This window comes from Acipenser ruthenus, chromosome 2 (assembly GCF_902713425.1).
Source record: "Acipenser ruthenus chromosome 2, fAciRut3.2 maternal haplotype, whole genome shotgun sequence".
In the NCBI taxonomy this organism is placed as follows: Eukaryota; Metazoa; Chordata; class Actinopteri; order Acipenseriformes; family Acipenseridae; genus Acipenser; species Acipenser ruthenus.
In genome coordinates this window covers 78,810,787-78,826,348 of record NC_081190.1, presented here as the reverse complement: position 1 = coordinate 78,826,348, position 15,562 = coordinate 78,810,787, and the positions used below count along the sequence as shown (strand labels likewise).

The 15,562-nt window shown below is 39.4% G+C and overlaps 1 protein-coding gene across 3 annotated transcripts in view; it reads left to right on the top strand.

Moving 5' to 3' along the window:
* Positions 1-15,562, top strand: part of LOC117409464 (PC4 and SFRS1-interacting protein-like) — a 35,902-nt gene that overhangs the window by 8,883 nt on the left and 11,457 nt on the right. For 2 of the 3 annotated variants that reach the window (XM_059001967.1, XM_059001975.1), the window contains exons 3-8: positions 6,867-6,943; positions 7,264-7,402; positions 7,770-7,880; positions 8,550-8,654; positions 13,949-14,011; positions 15,279-15,345. In XM_059001967.1, the coding sequence (XP_058857950.1) occupies positions 6,867-6,943; positions 7,264-7,402; positions 7,770-7,880; positions 8,550-8,654; positions 13,949-14,011; positions 15,279-15,345 (562 nt within the window). The remainder of the gene's footprint in view (positions 1-6,866; positions 6,944-7,263; positions 7,403-7,769; positions 7,881-8,549; positions 8,655-13,948; positions 14,012-15,278; positions 15,346-15,562) is intronic. The other variant, XM_059001972.1, reaches the window with a different exon arrangement.

Genomic DNA, 15,562 nt, shown 5'->3' with positions numbered 1-15,562 from the left:
GGAAATGGTACTTAGCTTTTTAATGCTACCCTTGCTAATTACGCCTGATTGGAATAACAAGACTAATAGTGCTTTTGAGGGTCTGTTAAACCAGCTGTAAGAGTATTTTGGAGCTCTTGATCAATATAACTCTGAATTGAACCTCATGCATCAGTTTCAATGTCTTCACTTCTGTTAGTTTTTTTTATGGCCAGAGCGCATAAAAAAATTGGGTACTTTCATGCTAGAGCAACAACTTTAGAAACTGCAATAAAAAAAGAAACTATAATTACTCTTAAAGCACTAAAAATGACGGATGTGAAAAAACCTGAAGCTGAGTTTTGAGGGAACTGGGATTTTCCTACATGTGTTGGTGCGTGGGGTGCAAAGTGTTTTGTCAACCAGATCCCTACTGGAAGTGGTTCATATTAGGGATACAAGTCAGTTATGATCATTTCAGTTTTTTTATTTCAGCTTTTTTTGACGTCAAGTCTGTTTTCAGTAAAACCAAAATTGATTTGTTTACCCAAGGGAACAGAACATACCATTATTATGCAAGTCGTGGTGGTTGTGTGTGTTTATTTTTGTTTTTGTTTTTTTATTTTTTAATTTGTTAAACTGACATGCATTAGTAAGACCTCATCTAGAATGTTGTGTTCAGTTCTGGTCACCTCGTTACAAAAAGGATATTGCTGCTCTAGAAAGAGTGCAAAGAAGAGTGACCATGATTTCCATTATACGAGAATAGATGTTAAAACTTCATGCTGATTTGAACTCTGCTCTCGCCAAGATAAGCACCAAGTAAGACGTAGCTTTACAGTAAACTAATGTGATCCATATGTGTCTCCATCCATTTGCGTTTCCTTCCATATGATGATGTAGATATCCTTCTGTCTGGTGTTAATGGCTGAAGTGTAATGCTGGCTCCAGGGATCAGCTTATTGCCTCCCTAGCGCATCAGCACACACAACGGCTGCGATGCTGGCTCTGGGGATCAACCACAGTGCGGTCTCCCCAGCGCATCAGCATGTCAGCCGTCTGGATCGGGCTAAGTAGGGTACATCTCTGGGGTCTTCAAGTGGGCACCTTCCATCCTCGGTGTTTCGTCGACTAACCCACGACACCTCAAGAGGGCTCGACGGTGATTTTGGCGTCCGAGCATCACCCCCCTCCGTCCCCCACTCAACTCAGCCCAGCTTACTTACCTGTACATCGGCGTTTCTTTCTTTCTATTGTGCTTGAGATCCCCAGCCAGAATCTTTCCGTCTCAACCACAGCCAGTTGCTGCTCCTCTCTGCTGCTTCAGATAAGTTCTTCACTGTACGACGCTACTCTTGGCCACTGAATCCGACGTCTCTGAGAAAACGGGTTGTAGAGTGTGCCACAAATCCTCGACAACCCACCTCCACTGGGTAAACCCGGACTCTCCATCCTCGCTGTTCCGCTTCAGTGGCTAGTTAAGCATACCGCAGTTTCTTCCTCTCATACTCTCCTCTCATAGTTTCTGTTTCATCTACAGCATCCTCCCATGGCACTGTTAACTCTACCAGGTGAACAAGGCGTGTTGATCCAGACCACAAGACAATATCTGGTCGAAGGTTAGTGGTGGCAATCTCAGGTGGAAAAATAAGCCGTTGACCAACATCTGCCAGCATTTTCCAGTCTCTAGCAGCTTCCAGTTGTCCTGGGCGAGGATTGGTTTGAACACCTTTTCTTGGTGGTCGCTCTCCTGGGCGAAGGAATGTTGTCTTTTGTGTGTAATGTTTTGATGGAACAGGTGGCAACTTATTGGTCATGTTATGTTTGTCTTCCAATGCTAAGGCCAAACATCGCAGCACCTGGTCGTGGCACCAAGTAAACCGTCCTTGGCTAAGAGCCACCTTGCATCCTGTCAAAATGTGCCTTAATGTTGCAGGTGATGAACACAAAGGACATGAGGGATCCTCTTCTACCCAGAGGTTTAGGTTCTGTGGTGATGGAAGAACATCATATGTTGACCTGATGAGGAAACTGATCCTGCTCTGTTCCATTGACCATAGGTCTTGCCAGCCAATCTTGCATTGTTCCACACTCTCCCATCTCATCCATTCTCCCTGCTTGGCCTGGGAAATGGCCTTTTATACACCTCATCCTCTCCTCCTGCTTTTGCACCTCGTTGACTACCAGATTCCTCCTTTGAGCAGGGGCTGCCTTGTGCCATGTAGGAAGAGCTGAACTGAGACCAAGACCCCCTCTTCCATGCTGAATTTGCCCCATGATATCACCAATTCGAAGGCAGCCTTTGCATCCTCCACAGCTTTCTTTGCTGCCCACTTTCTTCCAGTTTTCAACACAGGTGCTGCCTCTCTTACGCATTTGTCGCGTGACTCTACTAATGTCATTTCCAGTCGGACCTTGGCGCACTTAAACTCCTCAATTAGAGCGGAGACTGGTAGCTGCAGTATTCCTTTACCATAAAGTCTCACTCTGCTGAGGCAGCGTGGAACTCCCAACCATTTCCTGATGTATGAACTGATTTAAAGCTTCCAGCTTCTCTACTGTTGTCAAAGAAACCTCGTACACAGTCAGTGGCCACAGCAACCTCGGCAGTAGACCAAACTGAAAGCACCAGAGTTTTAGTTTGCCTGGTAAAGCGCTGCTGTCTATGCTCTTCAACCCTTCCACTACTTGTTGTCTAACTTCTCCCACACAAACTGTGTCCTTTAGATCCCCGTCGTAACATCTCCCAAGACTCTTCACTGGCTTCTCAGACACTGTTGGTATTGCCTCACCATTAATGAAGAACATTTTATCTACTACTTTACCTTTAATTATAGAGATGCTCCTTGATTTAGTGGGCTTGAATTGCATTCGTGCCCATTCAATGTTATTGGTTAGTTTGCCCAATAACCGATTAGTGCAGGCTACTGTTGTAGTCATGGTTGTCATGTCATCCATGTATGCTCGAATTGGTGGTAGTCGCATTCCAGAAGCCAAGCACTCTCCTCCTACAACCGATTTTGATGCCCTAATGATTACTTAATTTGCCATTGTAAAAGCCAGTGGAGAAATGGTGCATCCTGCCATTATTCCAACTTCTAGGCATTGCCATGTTGTGCTGAATTCTGAAGTTGAAAAACTAAATTGCAAATCTCCAAAGTAGGCTTTCACTAAATTTGTTGTCATCGGTACACTGAAAAAATCAAATGCTGCCCAAAGAAGTTCATGTGGCACTGAACCATATGCATTAGCCAAATCCAGGAATGTCACATGGAGCTCCTTCCTCTCCTTTTTAGCTGATTGAATTTGTTGCCAGATCATATTGATGTGTTCTAAGCATCCTGGGAAACCTAGAATGCCTGCTTTTTGTACTGAAGTGTCAATGAAGCAGTTCTTTAACCCTTTGCGGTCCATTTATTAATCGCGCGTCAGGCACGCCAGGAATAATTAATTTTCACACGCGCAGTTAATTTTATACGCGCTGTTTAAAAGTATTTTTTTTCACAGTCAAACGGGTTTAAATGGCCCTGCATATCAACAAAGCACACACTAGGCATCTCCAGCCCCTCCCCAGCCTTTTGTTTGCTATAGCGTTCAGCTGTGTAAGAAATAAATAATAATAATAATAATAGTCGTACATACCGATCGATCATCTCCAGATCACTCGTTTTATCACCAAACTCCTCAATAATGCGATCAAAGTCATTATTTTATTACTATAACATCTGAAAAAAGCTCTGCAAATGTCCATGATAGTCTCAGTGCGCTGACGCACTTAGCCAGCTTGTTTATTATGGACGCCCATTATCTGATACCTGATACCATGTATGACTATTCATGAAATACGCCTTTTTTTTTTTTTTTTTTTTTTTTCCGACTTGTCTCGGCTCCTGTCGCTCCCACTCGGCAATTGAATGGTTTTCTCGGCTTTTTCCGGAGAAAAAACGACTAAACACCCGTTTATTGCGTTGCTATAATGATGTCGGACCCAGTCCGACAAAGGACCTGTGAGGAATAATTGCAATGTCGGACCCAGTCCGACAATGGACCGCAAAGGGTTAATAAGTAAGTTTAAAAGGCATGTCGTATTCAGACAGGCTAAAAGCATTGTATCTATTCAGTCTTAAACAAAGAAGACTATGCAATGATCTGATTCAAGCATTCAGAATTCTAAAAGGTATTGACAATGTCGACCCAGGGGACTTTTTCAACCTGAAAAAAGAAACAAGGACCAGGGGTCACAAATGGAGATTTAGATAAAGGGGCATTCAAAACAGAAAATAGGAGGCACTTTTTTACACAGAGAATTGTGAGTGTCTGGACCCGACTCCCTTGTAATGTTGTTGAAGCTGACACCCTGGGATCCTTCAAGAAGCTGCTTGAGATTCTAGGATCAATAAGCTACTAACAACCAAACGAGCAAGATGGGCCGAATGGCGGCCTCCTCGTTTTGTAAACTTTCTTATGTTACATAGACAGCCCAAGTCTTCTGGAACTTCCTGGAGTCTCCTTGATCTGCAAAACACCCTCCCTCCTGAAAACCTCACAGAAATACAAGCATGGGTGAATGTCAAAATGGCCTCTCCCAAGTCCATTCCTATGATTAGTCTAGAAATACAAACATTGTACACCATCGTGGGGGGAGGGTATATGTTTATCATGGAAAACAGACGATGCCAGAAGTCTGACATTGATTATATTTAAAAAAAAAAACACACTTTACACGAACGTTGGTTTGACCCATAGTCCACACTGCACTATTTACAACAGCTAACGTTAGCAGTTGTTTGACGGCAACAGAAAATGCTTGGCAGTCTGTGGAGACTACAAAAAATGATTAATTAAATATAGGCTAGGTAGTTTGTTTTTGTTGGTTTGTTTTCGCTATTAATTAAATGAATCCATTGGTGGGGAAAAAAAGGCAAGCGAACCAGAGGTTCACATTGCTGCAGGGCCATGAATTGGTTAAAGTTCAACACTAACTCTGAATAAAATGTTGTTACTGTTATAAAGCTCTAGTAGTAATCTAAAGCAGTCCGGTTTTACTTTAGTGAAGTAGGCTAGAATGTGTTTTTATTTATTTATTTTCCCCATTAAAACTTATTGTTAATTGAAATTGTGATCTTGTACTATTCATTCAATCAGACCAAGCAGGAGTTTGCTTGATGTTTTTCAAGTCAAGTAAGCTTATTTGTATAAAAACTGACAATAGTCACAGTCCTTTCGCAGCCAGTATCATCTTACTTTAAAGGCACATACTGTACCTGAAATCAGCAGTATTTTAATTACCTTATGATTTCATGTGCAGTATGTGCCTTCTAAAGTAAGATAACATTGGCTGCAAAAGGAGGACTACGACTCTATTGTCGTTTTTGATAGTCAACCCGAGTTGAGTGAAAAGACTTGGTTTCCGTGCAATGCAAGTGTAGAATTAAAACATTTAAACGTTTTAATATTCTTTTGTTTTTCTGTGCATCCGTGAGTATAACATTATTGTGATTCCAAAACTTCATTGCAGCTTCAGCAAATATATTTTTTATTAACATAGTAATTGTGCTGGGAACTCCCCACCCAGAGCACAGGTTGAAGGGAGCCCACAAGACAATACAATATTTGAATTAATATTGGCTTCCCTTATGACATCACCCTTTTCTTCTTATCAGAAAAGACCATTTACAAGCCTCCTATAAACCAATAATATTATTGATTACGTGGGGCCCACTTTTATCTATCTCCTAGAGAACACCACTTCAAAGCATCCTTAGGTGTTTCACTCAAGGCAATAAAACTATAGTTGAAAAGAAAGGAAGAGAAGAATAAAGGAGTAAGGCATTTGCATATTTTCTTTGAAGTTTAAACTGTGGGAAAGGAATGTTTAGCCAAAGGTGTCCCTTCCCTAAGAATACAGTGCAATCACCTTTCAAGTTGTCATACAATTTAGGGTACACTAAAGCTTTCCTGCCATCTGGCTGCTTCCAAATTGCCTTCATACTAGCTATCTATGTAACCTAGCTAATTTTTAAACTATCTAGTTTTTCTAAAGTATATGTTCAACCAACAGCAAGTTTGACAGAAAGCCTTGTGGCTAAGGTCACATTGATTTGTTTACAGAACCAGAAGGATGGATACCTGCTTTGCTTCTGACCATCCTAATAATTCTTTTGAGCTTTTTATTAAAAAAAATAAACTTCACGAGAATATTTTAGCATGGAGAAACCAGAAGCTCACCCTGGATGTGGATTAAATGTTTACGCCCGCTCGTCACTTGATTGGTCAGTGTTGTGACCTACTTCTACCTGTTCTGCTTTGGTAAAGGGTCTGAAAAATCAGCAATGCTGGTTGGCTAAATTAATTAACATGAATACACAGTATCAGGGGCAGTATGCTTTTCAACCCGGGTTGAGTGGCGCATGGAAACGAGGTATAATTTAGCTTGTCAGGTAAGTAATTGTGGCAAAGTGGTTGATAGTGTGCAGGTGATCAATGAACAGACAGACAATTATAATCCAGGTGCAAAGTTTGTTTAACCCTTTGCGGTCCTATGTTGGACCAGGTCTGACATCACCGTTCCGTTTTTCCGTTTCCTGTCCGACATCATCAAAAAGACGTAAATGGCAGGTCTCTAGTTGTCTCGGCGCTATGCTTTTGTGTGAGAGGTCCCGGGTTCGCGCCCGCCCTCCGCCTGTGTGGATTGCCTCGCCCTGTGTGATGCGCCTGCCTGCGGGAACCAAGATCGCTACAATATGTTTTTATTAAATATATGCACAAACAGTTGACAAATTATGTCTGAACACCCCAATCTTTAAATTTGCACAAGGTGTTAAATCTTCAAAGGCTAGGGGACTTTGTCATCTTGGTAGAAGACATGGCCTTGGCTCACTTTTCCTTATTTGTGCTTTATTTTTTAGGTTGATGACGTTCCAGATGGAGCAGTAAAACCTTCCAATGCTAAATTGCCAATTTTCTTCTTTGGCACTCACGAGACGTAAGTAGGAAAGATAATGAATGTGTGTTGTTAAGTCCTGATGGTATTGCTAATCTGATTTACAGCAGCCACAGTCGGTTACTATTGCAGTTCTGTTGTGTTTTTAATTAATAATTAGCAACTTGAAGTCCTCCTACCAGGTATCGGTTAAGTTAATACAGATACCTGAGTTTTTAAAGGAAAGGACTTATTTATGAAATTAGAAACTACGCAGATTCAGCCGTGAAACTTTACAGCACACAATTTATCGATGGACCTTGACCTTGCCTGAATAATATTACTGTGGCTTTTGTTGACGATAAAATCATTTTATTTTGCAGTGCATTTCTGGGCCCCAAAGACATTTTCCCTTATGCAGAAAACAAAGACAAGTACGGCAAGCCCAACAAAAGAAAGGGTTTTAATGAAGGCCTTTGGGAAATTGAAAATAACCCAAAAGTTGAGCTCTCTGACCAAGAGGTAAGTTCTTCATTTCAAATCTAGAAATAATGCTTTTTTAAGTTTTTTTTTTCTTGTTGGTGAAGACATTGATGTTCTACTATGTGCAAACGTATAAAACAAAAGGTCATAGGGTAAGTTCAACAAGTACAGTGGAAGCTGAAGCTCTAGAATAGGAAGGCAGGAAAGTTTTACAAAGTATATGCAGCCTGTGTTTTGTAGTTTAGTATAGACTGCCATGCAAATCTTTAAAGGTGGCTGTATTCTGCTTTATGTACAAGAAAACTTGCTTTACCCATGAGCTTTTCCTCCAAAGTGGAGTGGATTGTCATTGTTTGTGTGCTAGTAGATATTAGTGTTGATACTGCAAGATTCGTTTCCTATGTAGATGCGGCCGGTGGAGAGTGTGGCAGACCTTGTATCAGACAGCAGCCAAGAACATGAGGAAGAAGGGGAGGCAAAGGCTGGAGATAAAAGAAGAAAATCTACAAGTGCCAAAGTAAGGAGAAAGGGCCTGATATCAGGCAGCAATAGCTCATTGGATCCCACATGGTGTCTGGCACCTTATTTATGAAATATTTGCTCCCAGCATAATCTCTGTATTTTGTGAATAGTTGTTTACCCTAAAACTGTTGCAAAAAAATGGATAACCCTATAACTTAATTATTGTAGAATTGCACATCATTAAGTTGCCTTATTGAGCTGCTTTGTAGAGCTTTAGGAAGTCTGCATTCAGCCATGTGGATTCTGACCAGGCTTTATTATGAGATTAGACTAACTACAGAGATGTATAAAAGTACTTTCCTTCAATGAAGGTATGCAAGTCATTTCTCTGTGTTAAGGAACAAATTGTATTCTGGCTTAGTTGGTTTTGTCTGACTATAATAAAGGGGAAATGCTTCCTAAGTAGGTATTTCTAGATACCTTTACATACGATTAATACATTGTCAAAGGGTAGATTCCTACTATTTCTGTATTTTAAAGATTAACGGAATTTAAAAGTGGTGAATTTTGGTTTCTTTAATGTAGAGTAAATAGTAAAGAACAATATAGAGTTAAATGATGAGATAGTCTGGGTATAAGGAGGCAAATAATTGAATGCCTGCTCGTCTGGCTGTCCTGACCCTACGCTTACTGCAGTGTTAACAAGTGCTTGGTTTTGCCTCAGGTATCTGCTAAACGCGTTCGCTTGGCTACTGCTGGTACTGAGGGAGTTCAGGAGGAGGCAGAAGGTGCAAACAAGGATACTGAGAACTTGCCAGTTTCTGATTATGTACGTATGTTGATGCTAGCTCTCGATTCCACTGCCCTGGGGGCACCTAAGTTGTACTGAGATGGAGTTTCACATTCTCTTTATTTATTGATTTATTGATTTATTGATTTATGTATTTATTTAGAGGTCATCAGCTGTTCAGTGGCTGAATATCTTATTGATCTATTGTACTAAGCCTCCTTCAGGTCGTGCTTTGCACCTCCAAGGGCCATTCTATGATGTGCTACCAAAGTGTGACACAAGTATGACAATTTCAATTGAACTGAATCCTAATTCCATTATTAACAATAACAAGAGTAACAAGTATATTCATACTTGCCAGAATGTGGGAGATGAGCATAATCACACAGAACTAAAAACCAGGTGTCCTCAAGAGGTGGTCAAAAGCGTAGAACGTATAGTAACCTCCCAGACGTGAACTAGTTTTCTTAAAGGAAAGTCGGTAAACTCAAAATGAAATGCGATGTTGTGGCCATTTCTGTCTACAATATGATACAGGCCAGGTACTTGTATAGTGATCAACGTTTCAGTTTTCTTTCATGATGCAACCGTAATTTTTGTTGAGTGGAATTAAATAAAATGGTGACATTTATTTTTTTTTTTCCACTGTACAGCGCCCCCTTTTCCACGTTTTATTTGAAGACTAAGTGTTTATTCAAGTTAAAAATTAATGTTATTACTTCATGAAAATGTGTCTATGGCAACTTTTATTGTGAAGACACAACAATGGCAGGTATTACAAAAGATCTGCTTTTGTTTTTTCTTAAATACACACTTTTTTGTTTTAATCGTAACTACTATATATTTGCCGTAAATTTCGGAGCAGTTTTGAAAGTGAACTTGGAAATTTTGTCCATAAAGGGACATTTAAAAAAAAAAAAAATCGTAATGCAGCCATTTTAAAGAACTGTTTCCTTCTAGTTTGGGGCTTAGGTCGGCCAGGCTGACGTTGGCTCGCCACACACCAGCGACCCCTCTTGTCTGGCCCGGTGCTTGCGGGCTTGCCTGTAAGCTGCCCAGACCTGCGTGGTCCTCTGACGCTGTAGCTCTGAGGTGGCTGCATGGTGAGTCTGCAGTGTGAAAAGAAGCAGTTGGCTGACGGCACACGCTTCGGAGGACACACTTCGCTGCTCCCGAGTCAGTGCGGGGTTGGTAGCGGTGAGCTGAGCCTAAAAAAAAAAAAATGGGATATTCTAAATTTGAGAGAAAATACAAAAAATTGACTACTAAATTAAAATAAAATAAAAAAAACTATCTGGTGTGACAATGTTTTCCAGACATTATAAGAAAAAAAAAAATACACGTTATTTTTCCTTAAACTGTCTTCTTACATCTAGAAACTGTCCTGCTAATATTAAAAGCATAGTAAAAATAAATAAGTTAATGTTTTAAATGTTTAAAATATGACTGACATGCAGTGTTAACGTGGTGCATTTTATTTAGGTAGGGAGTTTCCTTTTCGGTGCATTATGTTTACTATTTGTCATTTTCCCTACATAGAGATCTTGATTCAAAGGATACAATCCAACATTTGTCCACAAAGTGTTGGCATAGTTCGACATTTCCAGTACCCTCTTTAATAGTTTTTTGTTTTATTTGTTTATGTAAATATAAAGTTGGATAGCTTACAGATTGTCTATAGAGAAGATAAACCTTGTGTTTCTTAACCTCTTCTGAAATAAATCTGGTATGCGTTATCGAATCCCAATTAAGCATCCCTGCGGGGGGAGATTGTATGAATAGGCAAATACGGTGCTGTTTCTACAACTGCCAACATCTCCTCTCATAAACCATTTCAGCTTGCAGCTGTTTTATTGAATGGAAAATAAACTGTTTATGAACCGAGAATAAAAAAAACTCCACCATTCTGATAGCTCCAACACACTGCAGGCTGTTAATTCCTTCAGTACGCCTTGGTCTGGAAAGGAAATTGAATACACCTAATTATGTTAGCCAGCCATTTAACATGTGTTGGCCTTGGTGTTCATACTGCAGTAAAAGTTTATATATACAGTGCTACCCCGTTTTTATAATGTGGTTTTCGGGGTCCATAATTAGGAGTTACTTCTGTTTCGCCTTATAACTAGGGGTCTACTTAACTTGTGATTTCACGAAAATCAGGAAATTGAGGGGTCACTGCTAAATTCACCTCCTTTAGGGGCCAATGCATACCGGACTAGTATGGAGAGAGGAAACAAAAAAAGAAGAAACATAATTTAAATGATCTACCGCACACCGCAAGTGACACAAACTACGTATCTTAATTCTGTAGACAGGCTTTTTTATTTATTCCTTCGTCGTCCTGTGTGCATAGCACTTGGGCAAAAAAAAAAAAAAGACCTTTCAGACAAATAACATTTAAAAAAAAAATATACCCCAAAGCAGTTAACTTTCTTGTTTACTGTTCACGTGACAAAAATGTTTTAATCAGCCTATCGATGCATCTGTACTGGCATTTCTATGACCTGTACAGAACAGTAGGTAGGTGGGAAAAAGTCCAGTGTTGCATTGTTATTTTGATATAAGTTGCGACAATCTAGTTTTCAGCATTGGAGGTAAAATACTAAAAATGGACGACAAAGCAAAAAAAGCTAAGTATATTTTGGTTGTGGATCGTGTCAAGAAATTTCCAATATAAACTTACATGCAGATGGAGGTATAATGTTTTGCACATCTTGTAATGTGACTTTGGAGAAAATACGATCGGTCAGCTTCAGAATCGCACATAAAACGAAAGGCTACGACAGGCTGCTACACTGAATGTAAATCAAACAAAGTCAGCACAGATTAAAAGTATTCCTGTTGGTTGTAGCCAAGTTAAATCATTACTACAGGTATGATCTAGCACAGCCACCCAGCTTTTCAAACAACCTGATTTTTACTTTTTAACCCTTTAAGGACCGGGATTGTGTTAACATGATCATACTGAAGTGGGCTTCTAGGACCGTGTGGCAATGTGCCCCGCCCCTGTGTGCATTTCTGTGTTGTATGTTGCGTGCGTGTGTTAATGTTGGTGTATTGTAGTTGGCTGCACGGAATATAAATGGCTGTGTGCAGCACAAGTTATTTAAAATGTATAGTTGTATCTAAGCACGAGGATTGCACATCACTTCACGTGCATTTAAAGTATTTAATATGTGAGCACGAGGTTGCACGTAATTAATTCACGTGCTGGGATTCAAGTGAATAATTAATTAGTAATTGAATCCCAGCACAACAGTATATATAGATGCACGTTTTACTCACTCGGGGTTGTGTGTTCGGTGAGTGGAGAACGAGTGTGGAGAAGGAGAAACTAAAAAGTAAAACTAAGGAAAAAGTAAATATAAGTTTGTTGGACTCGGCGTGTTAGTTTGTCTGTCCGTCCACTGTTTTGTTTAGTGTTAATCCGTTTTGTTTGTCTCTTTATTTTGGCGTAAAGTGCTGTGTCCTGTTTTCTGTTTGTTTAAACCTTTTATTTATAATAAACAGCGCTTTCATCATTTCACCTCATCTGTCCTCTCTGTGTATGCATTTCCTGGTTACCACTCAGTTAGCTGTGTGACAGACCGCGATTGTGTAAACACAATTAAAAGAAGCACTTAGTTTTGATGTCTTACAGGGCCACTGTACTTTGCAGTACAGACTTGAAACACATATCGATGGATAGAGGAAAGCTGATGTTCACTTCCTGGTGGTGTTTTTTTTTTTTTATTTATTTATTTTTTTTGGACACTACTAAATTGGGGAGAAAATAACAAAAAAACTAATTGGCAACTATTACATTTAAAAAGAAAAAAAAATGATTTTTAGTGAATTTCTACAGCCAAAAATCACCGGAAAAATGCCGAATTGGCACGTTTCTTTCTTATGACTCGGAACTAATAAAAATAAATTCCTGGATGGGACAAATATGACAACAAACATGCTGCATATATGGCCTTTATTAACCCTTTGCAGTCCATTTATTAAGTGCGTGTCAGGCGCGTCAGGTCCAATTTATTTTCACACGTGCAGTTAATTTTAGACGCACTGTTTAAAAGTATTTTTTTCCACAGTCAAACAGGTTTAAAAGGCCCTGCATATCAACAAAGCACTCATTAGGCATCTCCAGCCCCGCCCCACCCTTTCGTTCACTATAGCTTTCACATATGCCAAGAAATAAATAATAATAATAATAGTCGTACATACCGATCTATCATCTCCTGATCACTCGTTTTATCACCAAACTCCTCAATAATGCGATCCAAGTCATTATTTTATTACTATAACATCACAAAAAAGCTCTGCAAATGTCCGTGATATTCTCTGTGCACTGATTCAGTAACAGCCAGCTTGTTTCCTTATGGCTGCTGTCATCTGATGCCAGGGGCAAGTATGACTATTCATGAGATACGCCCTTTTTTTTCGGCTTGTCTCGGCTCCTGTCGTTCCAACTCGGCCATTGAATGGTTTTCTTGGCTTTTTCCAAAGAAAAAACGACTAGAAACACGTTTTTTTGCATTTTTTTGACTGGATAGGAATAATTGCAGTGTCGGACCAGGTCCGACATAGGACCGCAAAGGGTTAAAGAATGCCAGATACCCTTGGGTAACCAAGTTCTGGTTTCTAATCGATTTCCGCATCTGTATAACTTGGCAAAGCACTTCCAACCAATTCAGTGTATGGGCAAGTCTTCACACCACAGAGAATGTCGGCAGCAACTGCTGGGGGATGTTGCATGCATTTTATTCCATAACCTATCCAGGAAAAATATGTAAATTCACTGCGATTTAAGTAGATCCCCCCCTTACTTATAATGAAGATTGGCATTTTTGTTCCCGAAATGATTTACAATGCCCCCAAGCCAAATTAATATTGTAGCGTACGGTGGAAAATGAAGGAAGGAGACCCACAATTTGCAGGTACTCGAAACCAAAGTTTAGCCTGAGCTACAAGATTTTCGTATTTGCTGTCTGCCATGCTTTGTACTGTATATCTAGAATGTTCACCCAACGTTTGAGTCTCAAATTACATTATGGGGGAAATGGGAGCCATAACCGTACCTTGTTATAACCGATTCCACACTATAACAGGTTGCATTATAACAGGGTAGCACTGTATTTGTCTTTCATAGACTTACATGTAGTGTTGTACACGTGCATGTACCAGTTTTAGTACTATAATTAAATTACAATTACAAACAGCCATTTTATATTAACTAGTATAAATATAGTATATATTTGCTTTCTTGAGTTGATATTTTTTTATATGTTCACAATGTTCAAACCCGGTACAAGAAGCATTAAGTTAACTTGTAATTTCTGTTCATTAAGGACACTGCCAAGAAAGGTGCACCTGAGACTCCAGTGAAAGCCAAAAGAGGAAGAAAGAAAAAGGTAAAGAAACCACTGAATAATTATTTTACATCAGTTTCGATGCCTTTTTTGTTTTGACTAGGCTGACTATATAAGAAAATAAGAGTTTACAAACGAGAGGAGGCCACTCGGCCCATCTTGCTCGTTTGGTTGTTAGTAGCTTATTGATCCCAGAATCTCATCAAGCAGCTTCTTGAAGGATCCCAGGGTGTCGGCTTCAACAACATTACAAAGGAGTTCATTCCAGACACTCATCATTCTCTGTGTAAAAAAAAAAAAAAAAAAAAAAAAAGTGCCTCCTATCTTCTGTTCTGAATGCCCCTTTATCAAATCTCCATTTGTGACCCCTGGTCCTTGTTTCTTTTTTCAGGTCAAAAAAGTCTCCTGGGTCGACATTATCAATACCTTTTAGAATTTTGAATGCTTGAATCAGATCACCATGTAGTCTTTGTTCAAGACTGAATAGATTCAATTCTTGCCTTTTAAACCCGGAATAATTCTGGTCGCTCTTCTTTGCACTCTTTCTAGATCAGCAATGTCGTTTTTGTAGCGAGGTGACCAGAACTGAACACAATATTCTAGATGAGGTCTTACTAATGCATTGTAAAGTTTTAACAATACTTCCCTTGATTTAAATTCAACACTTTTCACTATATATCCGAGCAGCTTGTTAGCCTTTTTTATAGCTTCCCCACATTGTCTAGATGAAGACATTTGAGTCAACATAAACTCCTAGGTCTTTTTCATAGATTCCTTCTTCAATTTCAGGATCTCCCATATGATTTATAATGCACATTTTTATTGCCTGTGTGCATTACCTTACACTTTTCTCTAAGTGGCATTTGCCATGTGTCTGCCCAGTTCTGAATGCTGTCTAGATCATTTTGAATGACCATGGCTGCTGCAATGGTGTTTTCCACTCCTATTTTCGTGTCATCTGCAAATTTAACAAGTTTGCTTACTATACCAGAATCTAAGTCATTAATATAGATTAGGAATAGCAGAAGAACATTTGTAAGTTTGTCCTGTAGTTATTGTAGAGACAGTAGTTATTGTCTTGATGTTTGGTAAACAGATGTATTCTTTTGATGTCAGTAAAATGATATCCATTTAGCAAGTGTCTCGTTAAATTGGAACTTGGCATAAGAATTTGAGACCCACATCTGAGTCCTAGCCATATAATATTTACCAACTGCAAATCCTGAAAAATGAATGAACGGCAAAAAATTCAGTTGATATTGTCACAACCGTTTTACATTTTCTTTTCTTTTTTAATTGTGCTATTTAGATTTTGGAAGTAGAACCAGAATCTGAAAAGGATGAAGTTATTGCCAGCCCTGTATTAAGCCCACCAGGTAAGACGTGGTGACTGATACATTTGCTTTACTTAATTTATTTTGTGTTTCATTTCCATGTATGGCAGGGTGGTGCTAACTAAATTGCAGTGTGGTTTGTTTACGTCAAATATCTAAATCAACCATACAATTTGTTTCTTTGTACTAAATGGTGTGGTTTCATGCCTAGTTATGGTAATTCTGCTATGCTGCCACACATTGTTTACATTTTAAGCAT